The sequence below is a fragment of the Zophobas morio genome, unplaced genomic scaffold (genome assembly GCF_036711695.1).
Source record: "Zophobas morio isolate AGI-343-1 ecotype UQ-CSIRO unplaced genomic scaffold, CSIRO_AGI_Zmor_V1 ptg000325l, whole genome shotgun sequence".
Taxonomy (NCBI): domain Eukaryota; kingdom Metazoa; phylum Arthropoda; class Insecta; order Coleoptera; family Tenebrionidae; genus Zophobas; species Zophobas morio.
The window spans coordinates 17,375-34,312 of record NW_026972429.1 but is presented as its reverse complement, the minus strand read 5'-3'; the positions used below and the strand labels follow the sequence as shown (position 1 = coordinate 34,312).

The 16,938-nt window shown below is 36.0% G+C and overlaps 2 protein-coding genes across 2 annotated transcripts; one reads left to right on the top strand and one right to left on the bottom strand.

Moving 5' to 3' along the window:
• The first annotated feature begins 8,449 nt into the window (after positions 1–8,449).
• LOC135119974 (pre-mRNA-splicing factor spf27-like) lies at positions 8,450–9,782 on the top strand. The gene is made up of 7 exons (XM_064044339.1): positions 8,450–8,555; positions 8,706–8,902; positions 8,965–9,018; positions 9,088–9,203; positions 9,256–9,409; positions 9,470–9,603; positions 9,653–9,782. Exons 1-7 carry the CDS (start codon positions 8,450–8,452, stop codon positions 9,675–9,677), a joined length of 786 nt encoding a protein of 261 aa, XP_063900409.1. The 3' UTR covers positions 9,678–9,782.
• A 2,264-nt stretch (positions 9,783–12,046) lies between these two features.
• LOC135119965 (RNA polymerase-associated protein CTR9 homolog) lies at positions 12,047–16,780 on the bottom strand. Its single transcript, XM_064044330.1, has 29 exons — positions 16,597–16,780; positions 16,473–16,539; positions 16,236–16,405; positions 16,081–16,173; positions 15,937–16,026; positions 15,702–15,871; positions 15,524–15,650; positions 15,408–15,461; positions 15,307–15,352; positions 15,176–15,253; positions 15,057–15,112; positions 14,902–15,000; positions 14,719–14,841; positions 14,527–14,661; positions 14,351–14,477; positions 14,195–14,294; positions 14,058–14,128; positions 13,903–13,994; positions 13,706–13,849; positions 13,534–13,644; positions 13,360–13,476; positions 13,158–13,303; positions 12,991–13,093; positions 12,828–12,938; positions 12,661–12,768; positions 12,567–12,599; positions 12,417–12,508; positions 12,265–12,355; positions 12,047–12,202 (listed from the first exon to the last, which is right to left on the bottom strand). The coding sequence occupies exons 1-29, from the start codon at positions 16,744–16,746 to the stop codon at positions 12,110–12,112; spliced, it is 2,997 nt and encodes a 998-aa protein (XP_063900400.1). The 5' UTR covers positions 16,747–16,780; the 3' UTR covers positions 12,047–12,109.
• Between the last annotated feature and the right edge of the window lie 158 nt (positions 16,781–16,938).

Sequence of the window (16,938 nt, the reverse complement as noted above, 5' to 3'; positions counted from 1 at the left end):
TAGCCTTCGCCTTATTGGCAATAACGTCCTCGCTTCAAGTGCGACAAAATAAACTGATGCGCCTTTTAACAAATACGCCGTGGTTTGCGCGCAATGATACACTTCACCACGAACTACGGTCGAGCTGCTGACCACACTCTAAAAATGATGCCGTCGCCCTCTACGAACGGATAGCTGGGCGCGCTAACCGCCTACTAGGGGAAGGAACTTCCTTAGGAGTTGGGGAACGGCGCACAATACTGCCGTCCCCTCGACACACTCTTAGCAGGACAAATGCAAGCTAAGTTTGGTGGTCTAAAATGAATTTGAAGGACACATGTTAAGATAATATTTTTACTTGCGCTCGTGGGTAACTAAAAACCTCTTTGAGTGCTCGTGTATTCGAAGTTGTTAACTCGACCAAGCACCAGGAAACGCCATTAATAAATAAATAAATATAGGGAGGCATGGACTCCAGTTTTTCGCCATCGCAGCGAAAGTCAAGTCCGGTATGTCCACGCTACCTCTTGGGATAGTCATGACATTCCTTTAATATAAGTAGCATTAAATAACACTTGAGGTGCTTATGCTCCAACTAAACAGTCTGTATAAATTCCTCGAAAACTGAAAAAGACAGTTGCGTTGGTAGAATTCGGACCCACGGCGACGCTTCATCCCGGGGGTTTGTCTTTAAGCCGTTTAAAAAAATTCACTGGTGCGGCTCTCATTACGATTTTTTAAAGGATTTATTTTTTAATCTGTTGGTCGGCGCTTGTAGAAACCGAGAAGAGCATCTGTAAGAGTCAATAAATAAAATTAGCAATTTTTTCCCTTCTCTCGACCGTTTCCTAAGTTATAGGTTTTGTATGCCTAACTAGTTGGATAAAAATGTATACATAACAGTTATTTGAGAACAGCTCTATGATAATTTTTATTTAAATATATTTTAGTGACTAAGAAATCTTTCGTATGGGTATACTAGTTTACCAAGTCGTCTATTATTGATCAAAGATAGCTTGCATACTGAGAGCAGATTTAAGCCATATATTTAATAAAAATTGTCTTTTTTGTTTTTTTCTTCTCTTTGTTATTACAAGCATAAATTATCATAAGCTCATTCTTAGTTTTCAAAGTCGCGAGACAGTGTTTATTCGATTCAAGTAACTGTAAGTAACTACGAGCAACAACTTATCCTTACATAACGTTATTAATTTTGTAAGGTTCTAAAAATACTTTAAAGGATTCTTCCTATTTTTGCTATAATTACTGGGTAGAGGGAGGAAGAGATGGAATAAAAAAAAATTAAATAAAATTACTGTATATCATCAAAAATTTTATGTTGTTTAAATAATGGTACAAGGGGGAAGATAATGATCTTTTTTTTCCAGTTTAATTATAAAGTTGAATGATTTGGTCGTAATTATATAAAAAGTTATCTCTAATACTATTAATATAACTATTACTATTATATGTATTATTATACTTACTAGAGGTGACCATTTTCATATCTAGAATTTGTAAGGTAGAGTAAGTAATAGCGTTTGTAGAGCCCAGAATAGTCTTTAGTCCTTGGGAATTTTTTAAAATTATTTTTTCTTTTCAGGAAATTAACTTTCGATTTTAATATCTCTAACTCCTTTTTAAAGCGGCGTCCGTTGTTCTGAAGTAGCAGAAGAAATAACCATAACCACCTTAGAAATAATATAGGGAATAGAGAGGTTTATGTAAAAAAGATATATATATATTTTTATATTCCTCAGTAAATTAAGTAAATTAACAAACAAAATAAATTAGTAAAAGTGATATAAGTACTGATAGTAAATTGTTCAAAACAAGAAAAAAATTAAACAAGAAATATATTTATGCCAAGTCCTTTTTATATAACCTTTCCTTCTCCTTTGAAAAAAAAAATTGTGGGTTTCCAATAAGCTAGTTACAATTATTTATTTATAACTCGTTTATCTCATATAACTTAAACTGCTTATTCTAAATTTCCTCGCTGATTCTGGAGAAGGTTGAGCCCCTTGATTCCCTCAATATAGTTTTGTTATATAAAGCTTACACTGTAGATATATACACTAAGGTTATAATTAATTAGGTTTTTATGATTATCTTTTCCTTGTAAGACCTTGAGTTAAATACTCCGGCCTCCATCATCAATCTCTTTTTCTTTTTTTCTCATGGATTATCAATGTGAAGTATCTATATGAACTGATTTAACTAGGTTTAACAAACCACCAATATTAATGATTATTTTAACATATATATGCTGGTATTGCATTAACTATTAATCAGTAATAAATTCTAAAATAATAAAACCTGTTAACCAGTAACCATGGAGGTTTATTGAGCTTAGTTAAACTACCTACTGCATTGGTAAACTCCGAGAAAAAGGGCCCAATGAACTCTTATATGGGGCGGTTCAACTTAGAGGTCTTAAAGATAATAATCATAAAAATCCAATTAATCTTAATTCTTGTATAGCTTTATAGTGTAAGGTTCTTATAGTAAAAGGACATGATTTTAGAAATTGTACTTTATTGTCTGATAGCCTGTTTTCATTGGTTTATTTTACCTTGAACTGTAATTAGTATATAATGGTCCCTGAACAGATAAACTGTTAAACTGTTATTCATGAGCATAGATAACTCAGTCTCAGAATTATTACAAAACCTTTAAAAACAAAAATTTTATTATTAAGTAAATTTGATAGCACAAGGATTCCACTTAATTAAAAGCCTTTTTGGGTATAATACCATATATCCATCCTATACTTAATCATATACATATAAATTAAACTGAATACATATTTTAATTTAAAAGTTTGTAATTCTTTATTTATTTCTCGTGAGAACTAAATTTATGTAGAGTAGCCTAACAATTACCGAATATGAAAGAAATTTGAGAAAATTACCTTACGCATACGTAGTTTTATTAACTAATTATCCTACTGTTTTTGGTTTCCCGTTTCTTTGTTAAATGAGCTGCTTAAATTTCTAATTTACTTTAAAAAATAATTTTTTTGGAATTTTAAAGCAAAAATTTGGGTTAAGGACTTTTGCATGTGTTATATACTTAGTTCCATCACACTCATGACTTTTTTGAACTGCTGATCTCGTAAATTTGATAACTTTATGTTGAATTTAGCCTCTATTACTGTGACCTCACTGCTTAGTCCACTCTTTAATTATATATATTTGTTAATAAAATAACGTTAATTATAAGGTCAATGCTCCTTTAAATTTTATCAACTACTTAAATGTATTTTATGATTTATCAAGATAGAGCACCATCTAAATTTGCAGTGCAATGCTCTTCTACAATAAAAAGTAAGTTATGAACCATGTAGTTCTATGCATTCACATGTGTATCTTATTTACAAAATAAGTGTTTGTTTAACATTAAAAAAAAAGTAAATTTTATAGGAATGATTCACCTATACCTGACCATACTGAAGTTAAAAGGTTAATAAATGTGCTGGTAAACCCTCTTCAAACAAAATGACACAAGTCAAAGGTTAGGAAGGAAAATAATAATACATATATGACAAGGTTGATTAAAATTATGCGCAAGGGCTACGCCCCTATCAGCCTGGTTGCTATATAGCAATTTTGGCATAAGTAATGAATTATTCCACCCTTTGTTTTACACCCAACTTCCATAACTTATCAAAACATGCAACTAAACTTGCATAAACTAAGAAATCTTAGAACTCGCCTTTTTAATGATATAAAAAAATAGTTGACTACCATTGAAACCGAAGAATTCTGCTAAGTCCTTCACATAATACTGTGAAGACTGCTGAAAACTTTACAATACTACGGTTTATAAGCTGGTAAATTTTGGACTCTTCTAAGAATGCGATGCACAAGATACAGCTAACAGCAACAATACCGCGGCGAACCTCAAGATTACACTTCATTATGTTGCACCAACCAAAGTACCCTGAGTTAAATAACAGAAAATTCACTAACGCAAATAAAATTTCCGAAAAAATAAAAACGTGAAAACAAAATCAAGGTACCAATTTTAGTTTTCAGTCTACAACATATCAAGCAATTGTTATCGGGCACCTTAATAAAGTTAAAGAAACCTCGACAATGTAAGATTTGAATATATAGGAGTCCTAATCGACTTCAAATTAATGAAAACCGATAACCTCTACTGAAAGGAAATGCGTCCCTTATAATGTATATATAACGATGCATGAAGAGAAACTTCTGTAGTTAAGCTCGCAAAATACGTGGATTATAGTAAAAGCATTAATCAACAAAATCTAAGGAACACAGTTCAACCGTTTCAAAGTAAAAACGGGCGTTCCGAGCCTGAAGCAGATTATAGGGCTATCAACAGCGTCCTGTCCGACTGTTATTAAGCTTTAAACTTCGTTATTTTTAAAAAAATAGCCAGACTTACGATGTCCTCAGACTAAAAACGGGTTGAATTAGTTACAAAATGTTTTTAAAAAGTGCCTGATAATTAGTGATTATCGTCCCCTCAGTTGGTTGTCATTTCTTAAGAAAAATTTTAAAATTCTAAAATAATTTGTGCTTCAAGAAATGTGATAGCTCTTGACCAAAATGGCTTTTAGGGACAAATTTTCTACAACACTACAAATACTACGTGTACTAAAAAAGCTACCAAATTCTATAATCAAAAAAAAGGACCTCATACTACTTGATATAGCAAAGGCCTCTATTAACGTATGTCATGGCAACCTTTTTACAAACACACTCTTTTTAACTGTCCCCCAGCTATAATTAAGATTTTATTAGTTTTCTTGATATAGAAAAGTTATGAACAAAACGCAATGACTCACTACTATGCGTGCATGAATTTTAAGGAGAGCCCCTAAGGCTTCTTGTTGTTTTCCTATACTTTTTTCCATATTTATGGAATACCTTTTAGTCACTAAAGGCCAAGTATAGCACTTTTTGCGGGTAATGTGAATCATACATTCTATTAAAATTATACACAATACACAACTACACATAAAGAACATACACATAATCAAATCACAGGCTAATAGAAAATTTTCACACTTTATTCTAGCATTAACCACTAATATTTTAATGTTTAAAATCCACAGATGAAATAATAATTACAATATAAACATAAGGATGACCTAGTTGTTAGTTAAAAATATTTTACGTTGTCCTTTTTTTGTTTTGGTTTGATTTTTTATAAATTCAGGGCATCGAGTTCTATACCTAAGTTCTTTGTTTCTTTAACCATTGTAACTAGACTTTTTCAACTTCTTCATACTTGTAAGACCTTCATGCATTCAACATTTTTTTTTGATTAAGTGACGCTTGATTACTTTGATTTTTATAAAAGGATCCGTGAATTCTGGTTTTCAAGGGAGAAATTAGAGTGATTTTTTACGTTTTTAATGCTTTCTATCAAAGCTAATTTTACATTGATAGTAATAGTCTCCCATTTTGCCATTTCGACCTGAGTTATGAAAAGAAACCAACGCAAAGGTGTTTTTCGAAAATGAAGATTCGAACAGTTGGGAGGGGGAAGAAACTTGTTTAAGGTGTACATCATATAAGTTTGTTGTTCGATTTAGAGTCAAATCCTATCACTGCAATTTTTTTTTTAGAAAAATGCAATATTGTATTCTCGAATTTTATGTCATAAATAAAGCTTTTCTAAACTTATTTTTAAAATATTGACCGCGTTATAACCGGACTCGTTATATTGGAGGTTGACTGTATTTAACTTAATAGTACTGACTCCCTCCTGATCTCGGTAGCATTAATGAAGAAGAGCGGGTTGGTTGGTCAATGCTTTCCATGCAAATTTTTGACGTAAAATCTATGTACCTTAAAACATACGTAAATGTATTAAATGTAAATAAGATCTCGACTTTAAATTAATCCCCAGCATATTATAGAGACTGTAAAAACGCTCTTTAAAGAAGAGCCGCTGATTACGCAAAACTGAAGACAAGGTTAAACCTGCTGTTTCGTATGCTCAAAGTATACTGTAAATTCCTCTGATAAAATTTAACAAACTCAAGTAAACTCGACTACTATTGAACTTACAATGGGCCTACTAACTAATACGCTAATTTCTCTCATATGTGTGATATATTTGATAAATTGGCAACGGACCTAGGCCCTTATGGTACTAGTTGAAGTAGACTTGGTGGGTACAAAGTTCTGTACTCTATCTTTGAAGCGGATTCGCTATAATAAGAGAGTGTTATCTACTCCCAATCTCTAAGCTGGAACTGGTTAGCGTAGAATAGCGCTGTTACAATGCTATTTTCTAGTAGTACCATCTTCAAGCATAATTTTCAAGATTGTAAGGTTTACTCGTACGAGAGCAATTTAAAAGGCGCTAAATATACTAATATAGAGTTGTTAGATGCTTAGACTAGTTTCGAGGCTAGATTGAGCAGTTCTTTAGCTCTAGGATTAGTATCTGGGAAAGGCCTCGATGTACTTATAGCAAAGTGCACATGACGACCGCTTCTATATTATTCGTTAAGTAGAGATACAAAAATAAATATACTTCAGGATCCTAATTTTATTATAATCGCTGTTTTATTACTTCTGTTTAGCTGGTGGCTGCTTGAATCAAAACTATAAACTGTCTGATCATTAATGTCTTCTCAAATATTTCTTATCCCAAGTTGCTTGTACTTAGAGGGTAAATCTTCCCTAGCCGTCATTTTCACTGAAGGCGGCATCGTGGAATCACTTGTAGTACTGAAAAGTTGTTGTCCCTGTAAAAAAATTTATTATACTTCAAGAGAGATTGGAGGAGGTAATAAGCAAGAGTAAAGGAAAAGTTGTCTTCAAAACATACTATCTCTCTAGATTTCACAATTCTCCCCGTTGTCAAATTAAGTATAGTGTTCTCAATAGAATCTGTCGGTTTGGAAAAAAGAATGCCCTAAAGTGGTCGATCTTCAGCAATTCTTTTTAAATCTAGGATCATGAAATATGCTTTCACAACCCAGAGGTTTAAAGTAATCAAAGTCCGCTCGATGTAAATCCAAAAACTTCATTAGGCGATTTTAGTTAATTTTTTTTTTCATGTTAATTAACATGTTGACCGCGTCGCGTAAAGCCTTACTTTATCAATACTTCTGGTAATTTAGGCTGTCTAGTATACATAGAGTCATGTACACATTTTCTGAATACTTCTTTCACTTAGCATGTATTGTGGTATATCTTAAGATATGTTAATTATATAACATCCGCATTTTCTCAGTTTTTGGACGTTTGTCATCATGTATTTACTGCCCTTATCGGTTCTAATTTCCTCAATTATAGCAGCTGTGGTAGTTATATTAAGTTTTTATATATTTATTGTATCCTTTAACCCATTGAACGATTAAATTTTTTAATAACTTTACATAGTTAACTTATGGCTTTGTTAATTGTTATTATGGCTGCTAAAGAGAGTATTCCAGTGTTTTAAAGGCACTTTAAAAAAAAAGATAAAGGTGAGACAAAATATACGGCTTATGGAGTTAACAAGTTATCCAAAGGTTAACTTAATTATCTATAATGTGATAATTTTTATGCTCTTTACTGAGAAAAGGAGGAGAGAGAGATCAATTTATTATCCCAAAAAAGAAAGGGTATTCATATCTTTAAGGAAGTAAGCAAAAATGTGGAACAGGAAAACAACGTATTACACGTGCAGTAACAGCTTTAACTCAAAGAGGGTAAATAGGTAAAAGCCTACCGGGATAGGGAGTTGTCGCCGTAGCTCAGCGGTTAAAAGCATATGAAACGCACACTTAAGGTAGTGGTTATGATTCCCACCGTCGCGGTTTTCTTGGATTAGCCTACGCTGGCCGTCCAGTCTCCAAAATTGGTTTCTTATTTAAAAGATTACTTGTATAGATCAGGGCTCTATCATATTAAACAAAATAATTCTCTAGAAATGCTAGTTAATTAATGTGCCCTACTGAGGTCAAACGAAAGAAGAGAGAAGGTTTTCTTTTCTTCGACTAATTCTCTCACCCACACTGTGGACGACTTAGGTGGCAATTTTCATACAAAATGACGAAAAATTCTACGCCAGCGGGCCCTTTTACTTAGGCAGCAACTTTGGAACCGGTGACTAGCGGCTCTAACCGGAGTTTTCATAGTAAAGCATCTATTTGCAGAATTAAGTTGTGCAAAAGCTTGTTTTGTCGAACGTGAAGTAAGAACACTACTGCTGACGAGTTGTAGGCCATGGAAGCAAACGCACATTTTTGATGGGTCGGATACCATACTGTACCGCAAAGAGAGTTTGTTCTTAGCATAAACTAGATCTTGACCTTCGTGCAGTCGCCATTAGAGGCTGTTTACCTCACTAGAGTACTTTGATTTTTCGCTGAATCTCTAGTTAAGCTACGAGTTGTACTAATGGGCACGAGCGTAAAACAGAACTGCCGATACTTGTCGGGGGGTGGCGGCCGTGCTTTGATCACACGCGTTCCAATGAGGCAGCCCTTTACATGATTTTTACCGACGAGGTGGCCACGAGAGAAGCCTTTGAAGTACAGCCTGCGAAGCAAACTTTGTGGCAAACTCAGTCAGTGCCTTTGGAATTTCAAGAAAACAGTATTCATTGCCTTCTTGAAATTAAAGCTGGACATTGAATATCGCCCATCCAATACGGGGTTTCTGGGAAGAACGCATTGGGAGCCACGTGGTAAGATTGGGGCTCCAGGGAACGCCTTTGCAAACATAGCTATAATTGATTATTTGAAGCTACTCACTCTGCAGAGAGAATGTCAGTTTATGAGATTTGTGAGCAAGTTACCTCCTTGCCGTATTACGATGATGAGTACAATCATCCTGATGTTGCTGAGGCGGTTGATGCTTTAATCACCGCGGAAATGGCAACTTTTGCTCCAAGTTCAAACTATCTCGCTTACTTACCTTCAATCAACAATTTGGGACAGAACGTTTTTAACTTATAAATATTTAAAACTTTATTTGTTAAATAAATTTTTATAACTTTTTCTAGATAACTGAGTTGCTTGCTAATGAACTGTCTAGAATAGAACAAGGGATTCCTCAAGTCTGTTAATATTTGTCCCTCCTTTCCTTTAGTCTTTATCATTTCTACTGACTCTTTGTTTTCTTATAGGAAACCTTTGATTTTGGTCGTTACAAAACAGTTAAGTTAGAAAAAAATAGAAATATAGAAGCTATCAAGAAAAATATTACACTAACAGAGATTTTTTATGAACACAAGTTGAATAAGTAAGAGGTTTATTTATAATAAATATCAATATGTTATAATTATAAATTTTAGAGTTCTTAATCTTGAGCTTCTATTACGTTTCGGAAAAGCTTCGTGGTTATCTTACATTGGCCAACTCGAAGAGATTTCACAGGGGCTTAGCTCTAAATTAGAGTCCCTTCAAGAGGAAATCCGTTTAGTAAATTTAGCTAGAATGGAGGAGCAAGTACTAAGTCGATCTTTCTAAAAGAGTTGCAATCTACAAGGATTTATTTTCTTTACGCAGACAAGAGCTGGTGCTAAAATGAAAGAGTTAGAGGAGGAGTGGGGAGATCTCCTCTCTAAAAATTTAGAAATTAAACAGGAATGCAGTTCACTTGAAGAGGAAGTCGAGTTTTTAAAGCAGCAAGCGTCTGAAAGGTTTTTTTTTAAACTTTTTAATTAACCTTTTTTAATGCGTCAAGTTTAGGGGCATCGACCTGTCCGGGCTATAGCAAGTTCCATTTAGGACCGTGCTTTTATGTTTTACGCTTTTGATTCCTTTATTTACATTTAAATTGTATAGTAGGACTTATAAATTTATAGGGCTTTTTAGAAAACTTTATATGATTGTACTTTTATAACAAATTAAATTCTTTTATGATTCGTCTAATTAATCAACATGACTAAGAATGCAGCGAATTTTTTTTCTAGTCATTTATTTTTTAGGTTTGGCGTGGTGGATGCGTATTAATTAAGATGCTTTAGTAATGGCGTTATATATATTATAATAAAGTTACTTGGGTTTAAGACTTATGCTGATTTTCGCATATGCCCCTGTAGAATTCTGCTGCGTTTAAAAGGGAAGCCGAAATAATAAAATAAAAGCTTACAAGCATGAGGAATTGCATTAGCTTGGCGATATATAAATTTCATTTCCTCATTATTTACGTCCGTTTTTATTAGCGTTAGTTACTTAAAAGATTTTCAAAACTTGCCAATTTTATTATAACTAAAATTTAATTATTTACGTCGCTGTTTAAAGTTGCTCATAGGAGCTTAGAGCCGCTCTCATCCACCCTATAATCAATAGTTATAAAGTTGTTTTTACCGTAAACATCGATGAGATACTCTGCTTATCTTGCAAAACAAGCTCTATTTTAGTTAGATCCTTTCTAATTGACTGCCTTGTTTATTAACGAGATGCCCCCCCCCCCCCCCTAGTGTGTGGTAGGGTGCTTTCAATTAAAAAAATACGAGCATTTCTATATTCTGGAGATAGAATACTTAAGAGAATTAATTCGTAATAAAGTATTTTTTTTTAAACAGTTCAGGTTTATTTAACTGACAAACATTCTTTCTATAAGTACTTCCTTTTCTTCCACTCTTTTTATTTAATAATAATAAAAATATATAATTTTGCGTTTCAAGTTTTAAAAAGTTGGTGGTAGACTAGTAGAGGCATTCCAATAGATCCACACATTTTACGCGTAAGTATATACCGGTCTAGCCAGGGATTGGAATAGCATTAGCTTAATTTTGAGGTTCAGTTTACTTTTTTGCACAAAAAGAGGTCGAAAGCGCTTCTCTTAGCTTTCGCCTTCTAAATTCTTTACCTGGTACTAATATATGAATACGTTGTAAGCTGTGGGCTTGGACGGGTGTAACCGTGCGGATTTATGTGCAACGTTCGTAAGGTAGCTCATTGGATAGACCCTTGTTTTATGAACTACTTTACTCAGAATTTTTTGAAGTTATATAAAAAACTCTAGAAGAAAAACTATTTAAGCTCACAGTTTATAAAACAGATATACGTTCGTACCAGTTAAAGGGTTCATAACGTAGGTATTGTATCCTAAGTTAGAAGTCATTTATTATACCGGGGTATTAAACGTGAGCACTAAGGTGTCTCCGTTTGTAGCACGGTAGGGTGGTAAGATCCTTTACGTTTTTTCACGATATAAAGGGGCTATACTTTTCGCAACTTTAACTGTATCTTGCAATGTGTTAGACCAACCCAAAAAAAAATTCAAGTATAGCTGGAGAAATTTTATATTTGTAGGAACTAATTTTGGGATCAGTGATGCGATGACTTCCGCGTGTTGTGTACATAAAGACATTGATAGACGTAAGGATATCATAAAGGTAGAGGACAAAAGACGTAAAGAAAGAAGAGTTTTTTTAGGAAACTCCACCGGATCTTTGAGTTTGTTTTGTTAGAAAAAGTTCTTCTATGGAGAAAGGATTTGATTATAAGTATAAAAGAATTGGGGATTCACACTTAATTTAAAAATAACGTTTTTCTCCATCCCTTATCGAAAGTTTGCTCGACTACCGCTGTTGGTTTTCATTACTCTCTTTTAAGGAGTGGTTATTTACGCCTAATTCTAAATGGCAAACTGGTGCTATATACTATTTTTCAACAAAAGCTTGTAGTCTTAGTATTACAGCTTTCAGTACTTTGACTAGGACTGAAAGTAGACTAACTGATCGGTAGTTTTATACCAAATTACTAGAGTGGAAACAACGTCAGCGATTATTTATTGTCTAAGAAAATAAGAGAAGTTAATTTAAATAAACAGTTTTGTTGTAAATTAAAGTGTGAAATGTTCAAGCATGTTAGCTTTACGGTATGAGTGACTAGATAATGTGCAAATTTTTGTATACTAGCAACTTTTCTACATCTTGTGTATAATTCACATAACAGGGACATCTCGCCCATTTTATACCAACTCAACTCCGTATATGTCTGGGCGGTATTGTAGTAGCAGTAATAATAATAATAATAATAATAATAATAATAATAATAATAATAATAATAATAATAATAATAATAATAATAATAATAATAATAATAATAATTTTGTTAGGTAATATGGTCTGAACTGAGTTGTAACAATAACAACCACTTTGTACGCAAAATGTGGCAGAGTGAAAAGGTCCAATCCTAACCCTCGTCCTCTGTCTTGTCTTCGCGAAGAGCTTCATTATCCGATTCGAGCTCGGCGTCCGAGTTTGTGACCTCGTCCTTGGACTTGTACTAGCGATCACAGCCTTAGCCAATCGGGGGAGAGAAGCGGACCTCCGTGACCAACAGCAAACCTTCTCCAGTTTAGGTCTGTGCTCACGCCGCTGCCGTTTACCGGGAGGTGACTTCCGAGTTCTTCGTTGCTCTTCAGTCTCTTCAGCGTCACTATTCACAGCGTGCAAGATACTGATAGCAAGGCAGGGCACACGCGGCCAAGCAAAAGTACGCTCGCCGCCTAAGCTTTCTCTTACGAGGTGTCCGCTCAACTTTTTCGGTGTCGGCAACGTCGACTATATCCTCATCGCTATCGACTGTTTTCTATTGGAATAGTAGAGTACTAAGAGAGTCGCTTTTGGATTGTTTTAATATTACGTGCCTTAGATTTGATTCGCTTCACCAACTGCTCGGCCTAAGCAAATGAAACATCGTCATTAAAGAAAAAATTGGTGATTGGTCCTACAACACTGCACCATTTTTTGTGATTGCTCCTGAAGAACGCGCTGTTGTTCTTCTAGAATCTTATTTCTCGCTTCTATAAGAAAAAGTTCGTTTTTCTCTTGAAGCTCTTTACGGCGTTTCTAATGGTTTAAAGAAATATAAAAGCTAACAAAAGAAGCAAGTAGGCAAGATAACAAACCTCTTCTTCTTCCTGCTGGGCCTTTTGCTGCTCTTTTTTTTTCTCAATGGCCCTCTGCAGCTCCCTTGCTGCGTGCTCACGTTTCTTTGCTTTCACATACGAAAGATTCGCCTACCAACGCACAAGGTAAACACAAGTACCAAGCAACTCTACGGAAGCATGCCTTTTTGTACAAGTCTCGAGACAAGCGGAACTCCTCGGCCGCTCTCTTGGGAGTGTGCAAGTACTTAGACTGCTGCTTTGTGGACGCGAGAACTGTGAAGATCCTACGTATCCCAACAAAAAAAAAGGTTATGCACAAATAAAACTAAAAAGTCTAGCAAAAAGTACCGAATAGAGTGCTTTATTTCTCTCTTGGCCGTCACAATATCGGCGGGCTCAACTGCGCCAGAGCGAAGTAGTGACAAGCACCACTGCTGGTGCGCCAGCGCGAGGTTGAACTGCAGATCTAAATTCTGGGGCGAAAGATGTAAAGCCTGCAAACAAATGATTGGATAAAAAGCATGCGAGTCCGGAAGAGGTACATTAGGACCTTCGTCAGCACGTGTCGGGACTCTTTAAAGTTACCGTGCTTGTAATGAGCGCGAGAGAGCAATGTCAAAAGATCAACGTTATGGGAAAAGGAAAACTTCTTCATACAATTTTCATACTACAGTTATAAGTATTAATTGATTGCATTTATGAATACAATATCGCGCAATATAACCAATTTGACGGCCTGCACGTACTTTTTCTGAGCCACATAGACATTAGCAACCACATAGACATTAGCAAGGTTGATCCACACGTCGGGAAAGTCGGTAGTGGCTTCCCGGACCTTAAAAAAACGCAGACCACATCAAGCCTCAGTAAAACATGCGCAAAGCACAAAGACCAACCTGTAAAAAAACGTCTCCCGCTTCATCCAAAGCGCCCTGTTCAGCCAGAATGGCTCCTACGCCGTTTGCCGCAAAGTAGTTCCTCTGGTCCGCCTTCAAAGCCCTCTGAAAGCTTTCCAAGGCGCTTTTAAAATATCTCTGTTGCTGTGGCACACGTGAGCAGGAGAAGCGGGCGGACGCTCGCGGGTGTAGAGGACCTTCTCACTCTTCGACATCAGCGCATACGACAAGCATATGTTGCCGATGGCAACCCAAGAGTACTGGTCCGTTGGCTTCAAGGCTTGAATGCCTGCGCGTCGACACTTCAGCCACGGCGAAAAGGTGTGTTGAGAATAGCTTAGACGATATGTACCTTGGAAGGTTTCCAGAGCGGCCTTCCATTCTGAGCGCGCGAGGTGCAGGCTGCCCATCAACGAGCGCGTTCTATGCGAAGAGCGAAAATTCGGGATACTCAGCAAAAAACGCATTACAGAATGTCAAAAAGAAAACAGAAGATTCTCGCTATTAATGGCGTAGGAGTCTTTGAACCACTCAAAAGCGCCAAAGAGCTTCCCCTTATCCCTCGCCATGATGCCGAGCCGCAAGTAGCCTGAGGCAGGTGCACGTGGACGGGCGCTCGAAGCTACGGTAATAAGTAGCGTATACAGTCCACATAGTTGGGGTGCTCTTTCAGAATCTTCTTGTAAAGATCCTCCGCCTCCTCGTACTTCCCTGCAGCCTCGTAAGTACGTGCCAGGTTGAAAGTCATGGTCACCGATATCAACTCGAAATACTTTTTTTGCTTTACTAAAAAAACGAAAAGAAGAGGTGCACAAAGCAACTGTTTTTCCATCTGATTGGTCCTCTTCAATAGCACGTAAACCCAATAGAAGACACTCAACCGACTTTTCAAAGTTTCCGCGGTGGAAGTGCAGAACACTCATATTGTTTAAAAGTTCAGGAATTGGCTGGATCCCCTGCAGCGCCAGTAGAGCACTAACCATGTGCACAGGGGAACAAATCTAAACTAAAACTTGTATCTCGTATATTTTTAAGGCCGTTGCGTAGGAAAGAAGGGCGTCCTCAATATCGACATGCTCGGCCAGAACGGCCCGGTCCACCCACGCTTCCGCGTCGTTTTCAAAGGCTTCAGTGACCTAAAAAGGCCAGAAAGGGGTTAACGCTATATTTATTCCCATACTTCAACAAAAAAAAACTTTTTTAATAAGTTTGTAAGCTTTTCCAGGGCTTTTCGTAAAATATAAATGCGCAAGAAGTTTAGTGCACTCGTAATTGTCCTTGCAGACGTCCAACACCTGAAAAGTTGGTGTACTTAAGAAGCCATATGACCCCTTTTTATAATAATAAAAACCTTCTCTAAATAATGTCGAGCGTTGTCGTGGTCGTTACGATAAAGGTACATCTGCCCTTTAAAATTGTATAAAGCAGCTTAAAGCAGGGATAAGCAACATTGAAGAATGCGAGACGTACCCAAGCCATACTGGGCAGGAAGAAGATGACTGTCCAGCGAGCAGGAGCGGTAAAAGTGCTGGAAGGCCGAAGTGAAATCTACAAAACACCAGCTAAGGCGAATCTCGCGAATCTGAGAATCAGAAATTTACCGCCGTGAAGCTGGAAAAGACGCCCCAAGTAATAGTGACTGAGCGCCTACATGCAAACGGGTTGCTACCAGTCACGTGAAAAACAACTAATTAACGCTTACTTTGACCGGCAGAGCTTCGGAATTTTCCACGGCGGCAAGGGCAAAACTGTACGACTGGAGAAAGAGAGGCGTGTGAGGGAATAACGGTGTGAGTAAAGTATTGCCTACTTATTTACTTTGCTGTATTCCTTTTTGAAAAAAAAATGATCCGCCAAAATGTTCAGCACAAGCGAATTCTTCGGCTCCAACTCATAAGCTTTTTTTATATGCCTTAAACCTTTTAGAAGGCCATCTTTCTCGTTACTACCAATTATGAATGCAAACTTGACACCTTGTGACTCAATAACGCTCAACCTGTTAATTTCTAAAGTTCCGAGAGCTACGAGGGCACCTGCACAGTCCGGTTTTAAATTCAACGTGCGCTGAAGGGCTTTTCTCGCGAGATCTACTCTGCCTAACTTCAGTAGACACTGGCCAATACCCAACCGAAGCTCAGCGGGGCCACCCGGATTTAATTTTAAACACTTCCCAAAAAAAAAATTTGAACTACAAAAATTGAATAAAATGAATTTGTAAGAAAAATTAAAACCTCTCGATAAATTTCCAACGCTTTATAATATTCACCGGAGTTATAATATATACAAGCAAGACCTAATTTAGCAGGCACGCAAGCAGGATGCTATTTACTAACTTTTTTTAATAGGCATTCAAAACTTAAAAAGTAAGAATTAACCTCTTTTAAAACAAACTCTATGGATTTTTTTGCGGCCTCAAATTCACCTTTTATAAGACCGACAACAATTCGACCAAGCCAACATTGTAAATTCTTTATCGAAAAAAGGCGTTTTAATTATGAGAATCAATTAATTATTATTAAAAATAACTTACATTCATATCAAGTTGACCAGTTCGATTATTATAATTAATAGCTTGTTCAATGTAAGATTCTCTCTGAGTCCTATCTTTTTCGTTTTCAGCAAGTTGCAAATAGTAAGCGCTCAATGTGGTAAGGCAAGAGATCTTATCCGCTGTCGAACCTGAATAAAGTTTCGCATTCTCTTTTTAAAAATGAATTTAAGTTATAATAAAAATATGGAAGAAAATTAGGGCAGCAAGTAAAAAAACCTGGTTCAGTTGCGGCACTAAGAATTTGGCATAGTCCCAGAGATTGACCTTGTTCTAGATAGGTTTTCTATCAATTAAAATTCTAGAAAATAAGGTTACACAGAAATAAAAAAATTTAACTAACAGCAACGTGTAGCCAAACGCTAAGAGGAGATTTCTCTGCTTTTAATACATAAATTAGTTCTGCTGCTTCTGGCAGATTATCTTTTTCAACTTCTAAAAACTCTTCTTCACCAGTATGAGAAGTGAGTGGGATCTCAAGAACGCCATTCATTCTACAAAGTAAAACTACAGTTTATTTCCTTAAACTAAAAAGCATCGAAGGCACATCTGAAAGCACCAGTTGACACTCTTTAAGCCTATAGGAATTGGTGTTATGTAAGGAGTTTTCTTATTCATTGCCTATAAGTAACACGAGACCAATGCCCCTTAATAAAAAGTTAAGTTTTGCAAGGTTGATAGATTT

Bases quoted from the DNA above. Each gene is read 5' to 3' on its own strand.
- LOC135119965 (XM_064044330.1), bottom strand. From the start codon at position 16,746: ATGAATGGCGTTCTTGAGATCCCACTCACTTCTCATACTGGTGAAGAA. The intron at 16,174-16,235 runs GTAAGTTATTTT...TTTTCGATAAAG, and splicing joins CTGGTCAACTTGATATGAAT to AATTTACAATGTTGGCTTGG. The intron at 12,600-12,660 runs GTGCAGTGTTGT...TCATTTGCTTAG, and splicing joins AGGAGCAATCACAAAAAATG to GCCGAGCAGTTGGTGAAGCG.
- LOC135119974 (XM_064044339.1), top strand. From the start codon at position 8,450: ATGATTTTTACCGACGAGGTGGCCACGAGAGAAGCCTTTGAAGTACAG. The intron at 8,556-8,705 runs GTATTCATTGCC...GATTATTTGAAG, and splicing joins TTTGGAATTTCAAGAAAACA to CTACTCACTCTGCAGAGAGA. The intron at 9,204-9,255 runs GTAAGAGGTTTA...TATAAATTTTAG, and splicing joins TATGAACACAAGTTGAATAA to AGTTCTTAATCTTGAGCTTC.